The 15,717-nt window shown below is 46.5% G+C and overlaps 2 protein-coding genes across 2 annotated transcripts in view; both read left to right on the top strand.

Moving 5' to 3' along the window:
- Aldh1a3 (aldehyde dehydrogenase family 1, subfamily A3) overlaps positions 1–7,145 on the top strand; it is a 36,586-nt gene extending 29,441 nt beyond the window's left edge. Inside the window, exon 13 of the mRNA NM_053080.3 lies at positions 5,276–7,145. Coding sequence (NP_444310.3) covers positions 5,276–5,348 — 73 coding nt within the window. The 3' untranslated portion in view covers positions 5,349–7,145. The remainder of the gene's footprint in view (positions 1–5,275) is intronic.
- A 2,550-nt stretch (positions 7,146–9,695) lies between these two features.
- Positions 9,696–15,717, top strand: part of Lrrk1 (leucine-rich repeat kinase 1) — a 129,597-nt gene continuing 123,575 nt past the window's right edge. The window contains exon 1 of the mRNA NM_146191.3: positions 9,696–9,817. The gene's annotated coding sequence lies outside the window, so the exon portion shown is untranslated. The remainder of the gene's footprint in view (positions 9,818–15,717) is intronic.

Below are 15,717 nucleotides of genomic sequence, written 5' to 3'. Positions count from 1 at the left end.
ACAACAAACCCTAAGGCTGTTCCTGGACATTTCTGAGAGAGCATGTTCTCCCTTTTGTTTAAACAGTTTGTGACATGTATATACAAATGCACCGCCTTCTACATAGTCAGTACAGATCCCAGATACTTCCCGGCCTGGGCATTAGTGCGGATGCAAAACAGCTCTCCTGATAAGTATGTTGTGGTGGAGAGGGCCTGCCTTCCACCAGTTTTTGACTGATCTATTTGGAGTCGGGGGTCCCTTATTCCACTTCAGTTCTGTTCAGGTCATGACACAGGCCCAGGAGTCATCTGCACATGTGAGCAGAAAGCATAGAATATTCTTCTTTGGACCCTCCTTGTCCCTACGACTGACCTGCATATAATTATGTATTGATTCTTGGCCACAAAGACCCTTGGCAGGAACTTGATGGTGCTCTCTTGGCAGCCTGATGTGTCTGCCATTTTGGAGCTTCTGCAAAGCCTGGCAGTTGAGGATGAGAAGGCAGGGCCAGGGTCATCTGAATTCCCTCCAGACTCCTCCAATGGCAACAATACGGCTGGTGCTGGCATTTGCTGAGCACAGATTCTGTGAGAGCCCCTGTTCAGTCATGTGTGGCCACATGGAGACGGTCCATGAGAGAGGATAACAGCTCTCACGGGAAGACACAAAGTCAAGAGGTTAGGAGGTCATAAGTGTTGAGAGTAGGGCTGGAGAAATGGCTCAGCCATTAAATGCTAGGCTTACAACAAAAGAGACAAAGAGTTAAGATGAATTCTGGTTCCTTGGCCTTGGGTAGCCCAGGACTTGATAGACAGAGATCACTTGTGACTTTTTTTTTTTTTAAGTTTTGTTTTGGGGGATTTTGTTTTGTTTTAGTACTGGGACTTGAACTTATGTCATCCAGTATGCCAGGCAAGGTCTCTGCCACTGAGCTAACCCCTGTCCTAGGAGTCATCACTGTAAGCCTCTCCAACGAAGCCACCAGAGCTCATGTGGTCATTTGTCTCCTCTGGTGGTCTGTCTTCAGCCAGGCAGGCTGTGAGGGCTAAGGAACGCATAGCCCTCACAGCCTTCCTTCCAGAGGGCAGGAGGCAATGAATACACCAGTCTCCTAAGTGCAGAGCACTGGAAGGACACAGAGTGACCGGAAGGCATGTGGGGACGCCTACTGTCCCACTTTCCCTAGCATCACGGAGGATTTACCCCATGGCTTTCTTACCTGGGCCCCTCTTATCCCTGGGAGGGGTCTGTAGTTCCTATGCCTGCCACAGACCGGCTTGACAAGCACACAGACCTTAGTCATGTTTCATCCTGACAGCTGCTCTGGGGACTTTCTTGAATGTCTGGGTTTTGTTTTGGTTTTTTGGATCTTGGGCATATATCTTCCCAAAGTTTTTTTTTTTTTTTTTTATGAAGTATTTTTTTTTTAAATCATTTGTTAGGAGCCTAGAAACTGCCTTGAAAAATAATTTCTATTCTCAGTTGTTTCAAATTAATGTCTCCGTGTTGCAACAAGTTCCCCTTTTTTATGCTGGAGCACCATATGGTGGATTCCATAGTTTTCCCCATATCGGTTACCATGGCTGGGCTGTTTACTGGCTGCACACCCATCAGCCCCTCCAGGATGTGTTTCTGGGCCAGTCTTGGATGCAGCCTGGAAACTCTGCTCCTCTTGGTGCACTGCTTCCTATTTCTTTGATTTGCACTGTAACTAAGGTGTGTAGCATCCAAGCCAGAGAACAAAAACCTCATCCAGCAGAGATGCGTCGAGGTCAGGCTGTTCTCCTTGGTTCTCAGTCCCACTTGTTAGACGGCCCTCTGCTCATTCATTTTGTTTGATCGCTCAATGGTTCACATAGCAATTATTTGGTTTGTTTTTGTTTGTCTAAAGTAAAAATAATATTAAATTTAAAAATGATAGTTAAAAAATTAATGGTGGAAACAAAAAAATAAACCTAAAACCAAAGCTACTGGGAAATGTGCTTGCTCTGGCCCATCTTGCGTTGCTCCTCAGACTTGACCCTGGCCTCCCATCAGGCTTTGTATTTCCCAGCTGGGTCTCTGAAGACCCAGTAGCTGACAACAGTTTGTCAACGGCCATATCCACAGAGGACCCTGTGGGCAGGAGGAGACTGTAGCCCTACAACTTCACCAGGGACATGATCTTTGGTCTCTTGGCAATTTTCTTCTTGCAAATTTTTGTCGAGCATCTTTACTGCTCTGAGCTTCGTGTTAGGTCCCAGGCGTTTGTCAAGGAACTGTTTCCACTCCTATCCATCCTTGTTCCCATTGATAGGGAGGCTTATTGGAAGGAAGGCTGAGCTCCCAGGTGGCTTTGGTGGCTGAGGTAAAAAGGACGGGGTGAGAGGATGGAGGAAAACAGCAGGAACTTGAAACAGAACAACAGATGAGGAAATAGAAGAAGTAGGAATCTACACCCTATTTCTTGCAATAATGCTGACACTTCTGAACAAGTTCACCTCGAGCTACTTTGGGGAGATTCCATCCCTTTTCTTTGCTAGATTGATAAGTCACTAACACTTAGAATGTTGGCAAAGCAACACTACTTTCTCATTTTGAAAGTTTGTGGTGTGTTTTCTATGGATACGCATAAATCCATTCATCTTTTTCTGTTTACTCATGTAGAAGCAAGCTACTTTTTGTCCCAAGGACGGGTGTTGGATACCTCCCAGTCTTTTAGTGAAAGCCTCCTCCAATGGACGTTAGTGTTCTCTCCACAAGATTTTTTCATGACCAACCCTGTTCATATACTTCTTTGTGTGTAAATATTTATGTACTTAGGGTGATGGTTTTCAGGATAAATTCCCAGAATTCAGTGCTCGGGTACATGAAAATAATCTTGTCTCTGTGGGTTCTCATTTCTTCCGATGCGCGATGTTGAAGGTCCCTTTCACACCTACTGAAATTTGCATCTCTTTTTCTGCAAACATGAGTATGTCCTTTGAGGAAAATTTCCATTTGGTTGTTTGTGTTTCTCCTTGTTGCTTTGAAAGAAAGAACATTCAATACACTGATTTAAAACAAAACAAAACAAAACAAAACAAAACAAACAGTACATCTTCTTAATGGTGACATTGCTTATCCAGCACAGAGGGAGTGTCCTGTGTGAACTCTCTCCAGTTGCTATAACTGAAAAGGCGTGCTGGCACTCCCATGGTGCAGCTCAAACAGTCCCAAGGATGCCGATTGTCTGAGTTTGGGTTTTATTGTTGTGAACAGACACCATGACCAAGGCAGTTCCTATAAAAGAAAACATTCAATGGGGGCTGGCTTACAGTTTCAGAGGTTCAGTCCATATCATCATGGCGGGAGGCATGGCAGTGTGCAGGCAGACATGGTTCTACAGCAGGAGGTGTGAGTTCTTCATCTTGATCTGAAAGCAGCCAAGAGGAGACTCTCTCTTCTGCACTGAACAGAGCTTGAGCACAAGGCCTCAAAGCCCACCTACACAGTGAAACACTTCCTCCAACAAGGCCACACCTGCTAGTCGTGCCTCTTGCCATGGGACAATCATATTCAAACCACCATGCAGATAAGCCTGACTCATCTACGTGACTCTCAGCCTTAATGGCTCTTATCCCTAAACAGACATCGGGATCACGCAAGAGAATTTACTGAACATAAATTCCTTTACTTCCCCAAGGAAGTTGAGGATATTATAAATATATTGAGTTTTTTGGTGCTGGGAAATCAGTGTTGTAGATGATATAGCATGTGATCCCGTATTCTATTGGATAGATAAAGCTCTCTCTGGGCATTGATCGAGGTGTCAGCTAGCCTGCATCCGCTTTAGAGGCTCTGAGGATTGCGTTCCTGGCTTTGCCAAGCCCCCAGAGGCTTACTTCCTGCTTGTCTGATGGCCTCTTCCATCCTCCCAATGAGCCCAGTGGTAGCTTTCTGTGTCATGCCTCAGCTCTGCTCAGCTCTTCTTCAGCTGTTAGGGAATGCTGAGCCTCCCAAATCGCCCAGACAACCCTCTTTCCCCTCTTTCTTTTTTTCTTTTCTTTTCTTTTCTTTTCTCTCTCTCTCTCTTTCTTTCTTTTCTCTCTTTCTTCCTTTCTTTCTTTCCTACATTTCTTTCTTTCTTTTTCTTTCTCTCTCCTCTTCCTTCCTTCCTTTCTTTCTTTCCTTCTTCCTTCCTTCTTTCCTTCTCTTTCTTTTTCTTTCTCTTTCTTTCTCCTTCTTTTTCTTCCTTCCTTCCTTCCTTCCTTCCTTCCTTCCTTCCTTCCTTCCTTTCTTCCTTCCTTTCAAGTCAATTGATTAGCTACAACAATTCCATCTCCAACATCAGTCTCCCTTACTATATAACCTAACTTGTACCCTAGGACAGGGAAGTAGGGTGTGGACATCTTTTAGTATTTTGCCTACCACAGTAGGCCTGCGTGAGGCCCCACAACCTGCGTTTCTAAAATGTTCTGAAGTAAGGCTGACGATAGTGGACTTACCCCAAGATTTCAGGTCTCAGAGATGAGATGGGACTGTGACTGAAGAGGACATCTCATTATCTTTTCTGTTGAAAACCAGAATCCATTGTTGTTTGTTTGTTTCTGCAAGATCTAAGAGTATGCTATGGTGGAATAGCATCCAATATGTCTCTGGGTTCTGGGAAGAGGGTCTACTCCAATGGTGGTCTGTGATGCCTAGGAAAAATCCCGGCCCCTTTAAGATGTAAGGGAAGTAAATATTCCAAAGATGCTGAGAGCCATCACCTCCCTGTCTGTCTCCTGGGCTACTATCTGCTCCCTTTCCCCTGCATTCTGACCCAGCTCCTCTTGCAGCTGTTCCTGTCAGAGCCAGATGTCCCTGTGGTCCCCTGGCCACCTCCTCAAGCTTGGACATCACCTTTTATGCCTCGTCAAAGAGTAACAAATCACCACTTGACACTTCCATAGTCGGTGCGATTCTCACTCCCCAGATCCCCTGCCTCCAACACCCCGTTCAGTGCACAGGCCACGTAGCTACCCCCCATGACACAGAAAACTTGTGTTCTTTTGCTTTCTTCTCTCATTGTCCAAAAGCAAACCCTCAGTTCTTTTACCCTCACCAAAAGCATCACACGCAGGAACTTAGCATTTAAACGCGCATTTCCAGTTCCTGACACTTATCTAGTACATCGTAGAGCCTACTGCCTTTACTAAGTCCAGGCACCACGCTGCCCTGTAACACGAACCCCAACGCTCAAGCTGCCGCACAGGATGTTCATGCTTTAGAGGAGGTTCCCCAGGACTGTGAACTGACAGTGTGAACTGTCCCCCCTTTTCTGTCATCACAGAGGAGAATATGCTCTGGCTGAATATACAGAAGTGAAAACTGTCACCATCAAACTCGAGGAGAAGAACCCCTGAGGAACAGGCCGGCTTCTTCCTCAAAAGCTGGACAGCTGACCGTGGCAACTCCAGCCTGCCACGAGCAGAAAGCAGGATGACAGTGCTCAGCTTCCCAGGACCCTCTCTTCTGGACACCCGATCTACTGGAGTTCAATGGTTTTGACTTTCCTCTCACTCACACGCATGCTTTATGGACCAAACTGTGGGCAGACGGATAGGATATGGGAAACTGGAGGGCTGCCTGGAGAGGAACTCTTACCCAGCTCTGACTTTGCCTTTAGACTAAGTGCAGGACACCGCAAAGACAGCCAGTGCTCTTAACTATGAGACAGTAGTCACTGGAGTGTCCCACGGTTAATTTAAATGCTTTTTGACCCCAGGAGGAATATAGAATGAGCTCACTAAATGTTCTGTGAGCAAATCTGGTCTTTGGGGTCTCTTTGGGGTCATCTGTGCACACAAGTCCCTCCTTGTTCTGAGGGGGAAAGTGGGATTATTCACAACAAAGGATTAGTGTTGAGGTGAAGGGACAATTTCAGGGACCCAGTGTGGGGAGCTTAGCGAAGCTGCCATGGAAAGGCCCCAGAAGCCTTTGGTGTGCAGGGGTGCGGGTCCTAAGGGCTGCATATGGGCACTGACCATGGGGTTCACCTTGAAAACAATCCTGACTTTGGAATGACCAAATCAACATCCCAAAGAGTTTGCCCTATAGTTATGAGATGGTCTTCCACGACATAGGCCCATCTAAGGCAGACAACGTGTCACCTTTGCCACTGAGGGCTCATGTTAGAACTACCATGGCAGAGCAAACCCTGGGCAATGGAGCCTCACATTTGACCCTCAGAGCCACCATTCACTTTTTCAAATACCCGTTTCTACCACATTCAATAACGGGCACGCCCACTTCCTTTTTCTCTTCTCCAGCTCCATTACCTGTTTTAGATTAGTGAAGTTCATGCCAGCAAGAAATAGCTGCCACTGCATAGTTCTGTAGTCTTCAAAATCCCGTCTGGGCTTTCATTTATGATTGGCTAACAAGTAACACCTGGATCCCACAAGGGACCACCAAGTGACCTGGGTACCTCAGTCATGTTAAAACATGTTTTCCTTTCCTCTTTGATGTATGCATATGATGCGCAATTTCATGTTTGAACTTGGAAAACTAAAACGATCCCCATAAAGCTTTAAGGGTAGAACCACACTCTTTGGGTTGACTGCTGTTTGGGTAACTTTCACTGTCAGTAAACATGCACCTGCCTAATTAGATGTGAGGCTTACATTTGAGGATAAAGTTGGGCTGAGCAAGCGTGAGAATTAAGTCTTCTATCTGAACCAGTGTGAGGTAGAGAATGTGGGGCGTGAATCGGGGCTCTCAGCCCTGTCGGAGACAAGCAATATTCCATCCACCTTCTTTCCTCCCTCAACACTTATACTACCATAACTAGTTAAGTCAGGATTTGGCTTCGGACACTGAATTTTGGGTATCTCAATAACTCTAGGCACTACCCTTCACCATAGTACACTAGAGGGTTGCTATTCTTCCATTGTACAATAATGCCTTTAATATGAAATGTTACATTATTTATAATTGGTATCATTAATGTATCTTTTTATAGCTGTAAGTACACGGAGGTAGTGTATTTAACCTTCTGTAATATACTGTACTTAGAAATGAAAATCTATATAATGTTAGATCTCACTTCTTTTAAGGTTTACCCCTGTGGTATGGTTTTTAAATCAATTGGATTGGGGATTTTGATCTTAAGTTCAGATTGTGTGTTCAGCAATGAAAAAATAAAGTTGGACACAGAGAAACATTGATTGTTTTTCATTGGAGGACTAACCCCATTTGAATTCTGTGGCAGGCCCTTCTCTTTCTGAGACTTCTGTGCGATGTGGCTTTTGATAAGACAATGGGAAAATGAAATCACACGCCTCCAGTCGGGCACGCACAGGGCTCTTCTTGATGGTAACGGCCATTTCTACAGTCTTGCATGGTGAAGAGCTCCGTGGCTCACAGGCAAAGTGTAAGGTGCCTTCTATGCTGCCTAAGTTCCTTTTAATCACAAGGCAACAATGGCAAGTGCAGAAAATGAGGATTTGGGGAAAAAAATCCTGTCCCCAAATAGTGGCCATGTGTCTACTTTTGTGACTTTGTCTATGATGATCTAAGGGTCTAGACTTGACTTAGCTGAAGTTCTTAAGGCTTCTAATTGCCAAGAGACATCAGTTACCCGGTTATGACCTGACATTGATGTTGCAGCAGAAACCTTGTGTAGGCCTGGAACGATCAAACTGTGAACTCAGCATTGCAAGACCAGGCCTCTGACACATGTGAAAACATCACCCCCTTAAAATATGGTGCTGGAGGTTGCACCAGAGCTTTCTCAGTAAGCCCCTCTGCTTGTGTTGCTATATTTATGAGCACTTCATATCTGATCCAAATGTGAGCATAGGATGATATTAAAATGACACCTCCTATTGTCTGATTAATTAGAGCACGCCTGCCTGAACAGAACCACTCTAGAGACATGTGTGAGTATGTGTGTATAAGTGTGTGCAGGTGCAATTATATGCATGCACTTGGACACATTCTCTCAAAGAAGACATTATGGGATGTTCTAGTTTCAGCTCTTGGTGGGTGCCTACTTTCTAATGCCTACTAGAATCCTTGTAGCCAACTGTGATTGTAGGTGGAGACCGGAAGAGGGTCTTTAAATTATTGTGTGTGTGTGTGGGGGGGGGAGACATCAAACAAAAGTGAGCATTTGGCTGAATAAAATCGAGTGTCAGAAGACAAAAGGAACAGTTAGCCTCCGCAGTGTCATGCTCATTCAGGGAGGTGGGTGGCTGATCTACCTCTGACCACTGTCTATCAGAGGACCCCTTTGTAGACAGGGTAATTCCAACCTCAGACTGAAAGTCAGGGTGGGATGTGAGCAAACCCAAGAAAAACATGGGTCTGCAGGAATGAAAAAGAAGTGAGAAGGAATTTTAGCTATTCTGTAATTGTCTCCTTTGCAAACTTGTGATTAAAACACACCTACTGGGTACAGTTGAATACTGTGATATGGCCATCTCAAAAAAAGCTCATATATGTGTCGAATATTCCAGACCTTTGTTTGCTCGTTTGTTTGTTTTAAATTGGGCACTTTTCTTAACCTATTTCTAAGATTGTTTAAAGTGGAAAATTTCTTGCCACTTAAGCATAGGCAACACAAGTCCTCTTAGTGTGTGTTGGTCCTGGCTCTAGACATGGACTTCCTTTTAGTAACGCTAGGTGGCAGTGATGTATGTATGCCCTGAAGGCGCCACCAAGCCAGGCTCATTCAAACTGCTGACGCCATGCCTTGCAAATTATTAGGGACTTTTCCATAGCAGTCATGTTGCTGGCCTTGCTAATTGGTCTGAGGACCTCGGTGGTGAGGACAGGATTGCAGAACCCCACCTACATTTTTGTAACAGTGTTCGATGGAGGAAAAGAAGAGCGAACGTAGAAGAGCTGCGAGGTTGTGGCCTTGCCAACTAGGGATACAAACTCCAACTCTAAACAAACACTTGAGGTGTTCCCAAAATATCTCAGGCGGCCCACGGCTTCTCAAATTCTGTGAGCTGCCAGTGAGGCGGTCTGTCAATGTTCTTTGCACTTGGTCTCAGGAATATTCATTCTTACCAGTAAGAAGCACTTCGGTCCAGTACTGATTTTCTACCAAGGATTATCTTTTCTCGGGGAAAACGAGCGGAATCCGAAGCTTGCCTGCTGAGTGTATAGCCGCGTTTGGTTATTAACTTCAGTGGAATCAACTGACAACATTCCACCTCATCGCCACAAGCAGCCAGTCAGGGTGGCATGCTCCTGTAATCCCAGCTACTCCGGAGTTCGAAAATCGAAAAATATTCATCAGCTAGTAATATCTTTGCAAACGTCCATAATTTAAGTTAGCGAACTCGTGTGGTGAAAAAGCGCAGTTTACAAAACATCAACTTTTAAAATGTAGTTTCTGCACCGCTCCATAAAGACCTGCACACACATTAATATTCTCGCTCTCTTAATATTTACAGTCACAGTATATGGCCAGCAAACAGGATAAAAATTAATCTGTTACTCGAGCAGGGTAGGAAAGGCACAACCTTGTCACTGTGCCTGTCCGCAGGGAAGGCAGCAAAGCATTCAAATTTGGAGAGGAGTCCACAAAGTTTCAAGACCCAAGCGTCTACCGAGGCACAAGAGCAGTGAGCTTGGTCACCGACATCTTGCAGCTAGGGAAACCGAGGCAGGCCATCCAGGGGAGGTCGGGGCGGCCGACCCTCTGGCACAGCCCTGCTTCCGCGCCACCCGCCCTCTCCGCCCGCCAGGCGGCCGCAGGATTGAGGAAGTGCGTCTGGCCCCCGGCGGCCAGAGCATTGCAGGGCAGAGTACGGTAGGACCGGCAGGCCCCGGCCCTCTGATGTCGCCGATCCGCGGCTTCCAGACCCTGCCGCCGCAGGTAAGTGCTGCTCCGACCCGCGCCCTGTCCGAGGACCCGAGCGAAGCCCGCACCTTAGATCCAAGCTTTGCCCGCACCACCCCGTCCCGCGCCCGGGTCCCCGCGTGCAGCCGCCGTCGCCTGCTTGTGCCCTGCGTCTCGCCTCGCCCCACAGCTCCTCTCCCCAGCTCAGCACCCCGTACCCCGGGCGACCGCGTGCTCCGGACCCCGGCCTGTGTCCGGGACCCGCAGGTCACAGCTCCGGTGGGCGTCTGGAACTCGGGCTGCCCGGGGTCTCTTCGCTGCCTCTCTGGGCTGCGCAGCGACCCTCGCCCCTTGAAGGGTTAAAGCGAGTGCAGAGCTAGAACCCGGGAGCTGGGGCAGCCGAAAACCAGCCTGGGATCGGAGCGGGGCGGGGGCGGGGAGCCGAGTTCAGAAACAAAAGTAGGAAACACTAGGGAGACTACAAAGTTCTTTTGCGTTTGGAAAAAAAAAAAAAAAAAAAAAAGCCTGACTTTTAACTTGGGAGTGGGGGTGGGGTCTAAGCGTGGGAGTTCGTGGGCGCGAGTGGCTGGAGGCAAAGGCCCAGCGAGGCTCTTCCCGCGCGTGCGGGACAGCCGGGTGGTGCTGGATGGTCTGGAGGTCTTCCCCTGCTCCACGCGTGGGGCATGTTTCTCACCCTGTGGTCCCATCACTTTGCCTATGGGCTCTGTTGCTTGGAGCCAGTGGCAGTCCTTAATGGATGAGAACAAGAATTCCTGGAGGGGCAGTAAGAAAGACAGCAATGGAGAGACTCTAGGGATGCTGACAGCCAGTTCAGTCTGGCTTTTAATAGTTTGAGGCCATTACGTTTTTCTCTTACATGATGCTCATCCCTGCAAAAACCGGAGCAGGATAGATAGGGTCTTAAAGGCAAATTCTCTTAGCAAATTCTCACCAAATAACCTATTTTTGATGAGTTGGTCACTCACACTCACATAGCAGCATCAAAGGACCTACGATTTGTACACTTTGAAAAACTTTAGCATTGAATTCTTTCTGTGATTTGGTTTTCATTGTCCTTGCTCATGTTCCAGAAGAATATAGCATACCAACACCTAATTTGTCCTTAGAGGGGCTTTTCTAGTCAGCCAAACGTTTCCTTCCCCCACACCTACAACAGTCTCCTTAATAGTTTGGATATAATTATTATAACTAACTAAATAAACCAGCTAAGGAGATGGCTCAGTATACAAAGCACTTGCTGATCACGTGTGAGGATCTGAATTCAGATTCAGAATCCGCTTAAAGCCAGATGAGACAAAGGTGCAATCCCAGATGCCCCCACTTCAAGATGGGAGATTCCCTGGAAGCTCACTGGTCAGCTAGCTTTGTGTGGGCAACATGAAGAAGAAGCCTTGTCTCAAACATGGTGCAAAGCAAAGACCAACAGCAGGTCATCTGATGATCTCAACACACACATACGGACGCCACACTCACACACACACACAAACATACAAACAGAGAGAGAGAGAGAGAGGGAGAGAGAGAGAGAGAGATATTAAAAATAAGAAGAACCCTAGAAATCATCCCAGAGTAGTCTTGTTGGCTCCATCCCCAAGTGGGCCCAGTCCATTCCCTTCTTCTGTTTTTGAGACACAACAGGGCTGATGCACATACGAACTCCTACACAGTCCAAATTGCCATGTGCCCCTCCCTCCGCTCTGGATATATCGTATATATTCATTCTTTATTTTAATGTTTCTTTTTAAAATTACGTATACAATATATTTTTTCATATGCTTTTCCCTAGCCCCAACTCCTCCCAGATACTTCTCTTTATGCATCCAACTTGATGTTCATTCTGTCAAAAACAAAACAAAGAATACTAAGGCAAACCAGACAAACAAAAAAGGCACACAAAAATCATGGATCTCTCTCTCTCTCTTCTCTGTCTCTGTCTCTCTGTCTCTGTCTCTGTCTCTCTGTCTCTCTGTCTCTGTCTCTCTCTCTCTCTGTCTCTCTCTCTCTCTCTCTGTGTGTGTGTGTGTGTGTGTGTGTGTGTGTGTGTGTGTGTGAGCGCGCGCGCGCGCGCGTACTAGGCATAGGGCCTACCCTGGAGGCATTCGTATGTGTGTGTGAGGCTGATTCTCCTCATCCCAGCTGGTATCACAGTTGCACATAGCTTCTTGGTTGAGAGGTGGGACTTTGTGCCACTTCCCTTTCTTGGTGCTGGGATTTTTGTCTGGTTTGCACCTGTTCAGGCCCGGTGCTTGCTTCCACAGTCTCTATGAGTTCATACGGGCATCAGCCCTGCTCTGTCTTACAATCTTTCTACCTAATCTTACCCATAGATCCCTGAGCCTTGAGGGGAGGAGCATGACAAAGAAATCCCAGTTCGAATAGAGTGCTTCAAAGTCTCTCACTCTCTGCACACTGTCCAGATTGTGGGTCTCTGTGCTAACTCCTATCTACTGCACGAAGCTTCTCTGAGGTGGACTGATTTGTGGGTATGGCCATGTGTCATCAGGAGCCATTTTATAGCTGTGTCCCTTTATTGGTATACCAGTGGGTTTCCCCACGGGGACAGAATGGTGTGCATACATTCTTAATGGCCCGATGATGGGCTGTGTCCTTCCTCTTCATGGTGTCTCCAATACTCTCATCTTGCGGTTGGCATGAAATCTAGGGGCACTCTTCCCTTTCATTCCAGCTCTCTGCCATCCCACTGGCCCTAGCCCACTGTTCCCAGCCTCTCTCTCCAGCTTGAGGTATCTGCTTTGCTGCCCCATGTCTCTCCATGTGCCTCCCAAACCTACACAGTCTCTCCCTTTCCTTCTACATCGTCCTCATGGCCCCTCTGTCCATGTACTCCTCCCCCTTCTGTTTATCTCCTGCCTACTTACTCAGGGTCTCTGCTGGGGCTCCTGAGGGCAGAGTCTTCTTTGTTGACTGTGGCACCTTGTCATAACTGTGCCAGGAACCACCTGTGGAGAGTGGTAGATACAGTGACGGATTAATGAAAGAAGAGCTTTGAGTTAGATGTGGGTTCATACTGGTGGAACCTTTCTGTTCCCCAACTTTCTGTACTCATGTAGGGCTTCAAACAACATAGTTCTTGGGCCTCCCGCTTCATGATATTATGACGTCCGTTTTTGTAGGCACGAATATTGGTCAGAGGATGCTGAAAGCACTGGAGTTGTCTACAACCATAGGCTGTTTATCTCCACCAGGTTTTGACTCAAGAAGGAGCTAGCTAATGTGATCTATCCCAGCATGCTTCGGTCAAACATTCAACACCTGTCTCGGTTGTCCTTCCTAAATTCTGTAGAAACACAAGTGACTCTCCTTGGTCAGAAACCTCGTAGCAATGACTTGTTTTAAGATCTTCCTACCCGCTGGCATTATAAACTCATAGATATTCTGTCTTCACAGAAATGGCTCCTTTGTTAATCATTAGTACTTAGGTTTGCTCATTCATACAGGCATGAAGAGTTAGCAGAAGGAAATGGGCAATGTTTTAAAACACTATTAAAATAGTCAGCTACAGAAGAGAGCCTCTCGAGGGGCCTTCTGCAGGGCACACAATGAAAACTCTTGTAATCTACCCCAGTGATCTGGGCATTGCTCTGCGCCTAAGGGAAGCACTGAGCTGTGTGGGCAAAGATGGAGTAACTCCAGTTACCTCATCTTAAAGCACCTACCTTCGGGTTTTTTAAGTCAAAATAGAAATGATGATTTAAAAACTGCCCCTATGGCAGAATCCTCGGTCTGTGGTATGATTTACGAAGGGAAAGTGAAAGGGGAACAGAGTGTGCTGTGAGAGTTAACATACAGTGTTTTAACGTGTGTGTGTGTGTGTGTGTGTGTGTGTGTGTGGCCTAAACACGTTATGTGCCAAGCCATTTCTGTTCTGAGTAAGGACTTCCACCCCTGGGGATCTTATTGTATCCTGTATGTTTGTTAGCTTTAGAAATGTGCTTGGAAGCAGATGATAGCTATGACTCTTGGTTTCTGGAATTTAATGTGTAATTTGGAGCCTTGGTTTTTAAACAGGGTCTGTTTGGAGGCTCTTCTCCCTAGCTCTTTTCTCAACTTGATCTCTCAAACTGGGTTGTACAACTCACAAAGCTTCTGAGACCCTCCTGAATGTTGCCCGGCTCTCTTGTGTTTCCTTTCCTCTCTGTGCGGGCCAGACTTCTCACCTCTGAATACACTTCTTTGATGATGTGTCCTCTGGTTCAGAGAAGTATGGGTTATACGAGCGAGACCTGATGTGGACCCTCTTGGTCACACCTTCCCCTGCCTGGAAGAGTCTGCCCCAACCCTATCCTACCCCAACCCCAACCCACCACCCACCAAGGGCAGGAGCCTCATTCCTAAGCTTTTAGAGGAGAAATTGGAAGCACCCTTTAGTTCTGCTTGGTTCTGTGGCTTGCTCAGTGCCTACGTGGTTTCGGGGAAGTTTCTGGAACCTGCATGCTGGGACACAGTGATATTCTGAGAGTGTTCATCAGAAGTGGGGGGGGGAGGCATGAGACACCGGTGACCTCCCAAGTCCTCTCTCTAAGTAGGGGCCACACTAGCCCTGTTGGAGAGTGTGGCTCTTCAAACTTTGTCTTCCGTGAAGTCCCTCCCACTAGCCCTTTGAGGTTGCCAGGGTGTAGAAGGTGTGAGGGTCTATTCTCAGCAGGTGAGAAAACAGAGAAAAAAACTTTCAACTGGATGTCACACTGCCAACACCTAATGGAAGCAGCCTGCACCTTGACAGCCACACTAAGCTTTCTCCCTCTCTCCTTCTCTTCTTCTCTCCCCCTCTCCCTCTCTCTCTCTCTTCCTCTCTCTCTCTCCTTCTCTCCCTCTCTCCCTCTCTGTCTGAGGTGTCACTTATACAACTATTAGTTCTTGCTAATTTTGGTTATGTTCTCATTCTCAATTTTAGAGTCTTAAATGCTTATGGTGTGCACTTTATGTATAGCGTGGACTATGGTAACACTAGTAGGAATACACTTTTTTTTTTCATGTGCTAGCACCTTCCTGTCCTGGGCCAGGTCTAAGCAGGCCCTTCTGGACTGTCAGCAAAGCAGCAAAGCATCATGGACATTCATGTTGGAGGGCCTCCAGGGTCAATGGGATTCCACCATGTGCTTAGCCCCAGATCAGAATCTGTTAAGTTTTAGGAGATGACTCTTAATTTGGTTAGAAGTTTATGTGGCCAGGAAATCCATGAATTGTAAGTTATTTAGCCACACCTCTGATTGAAAATGAATTATTCTTAATATAAATGTTAACTGAATTAATTCAGTGGCTATAATTCTTTACCTTATACCAATAATCACACAGAAAAAACAATATTTATTTAAAACTGTGCCTCAATAGATGATCAATTACATGACCTATCTTTACTTTTTATGCTAATCTAGCTCCCTCCCAGACCCATCCCATGATTCTTGCATATTATTATTGGTCTCGCTCTTCAGACCCCTTCTTTATTGGCTTCAATTCCTCCATCCTGTCGCTGTCCCGAATCTCCCTCTCTTCTCCCTCTCTCTTCTCCCCCTCTCCCTCTCTCTTCTCCTTCTCTCCCTACCTCTCTCCCCCTCTCTCCCTCTCTCCCCCTCTCTTCTCCCTCTCTCCCTCTCCCTCCCTCCCTCTCACTCTCTCCCTCTGTCTTCTCCCTCTCTTCCCCTCTCCTTCCTCTGGTTGGTGGACATCCTGACCTATTCTCTTTTCTGCCCAGTCATTGGATGATCAGCATTTATTCACAAGGTAGATAATAACTAGTAAGAATCGTTTACACAAACTTGAGACAGGAGATTTTTGACATAAGCATTACAATGCCATGTCTGGAATGAAACAAGATATGAGGGCAGAAAAGCCAGCATTTGAATAACACAAGGGTAAAGTTTACACAGTGCACAAAAACACTTGCCTACATTTGA

Source organism: Mus musculus, chromosome 7 (genome assembly GCF_000001635.26).
Source record: "Mus musculus strain C57BL/6J chromosome 7, GRCm38.p6 C57BL/6J".
NCBI classification, from domain to species: Eukaryota; Metazoa; Chordata; class Mammalia; order Rodentia; family Muridae; genus Mus; species Mus musculus.
The sequence above is the reverse complement of the archived record's forward strand: the minus strand, read 5'-3'. Positions and strand labels throughout refer to the sequence as shown.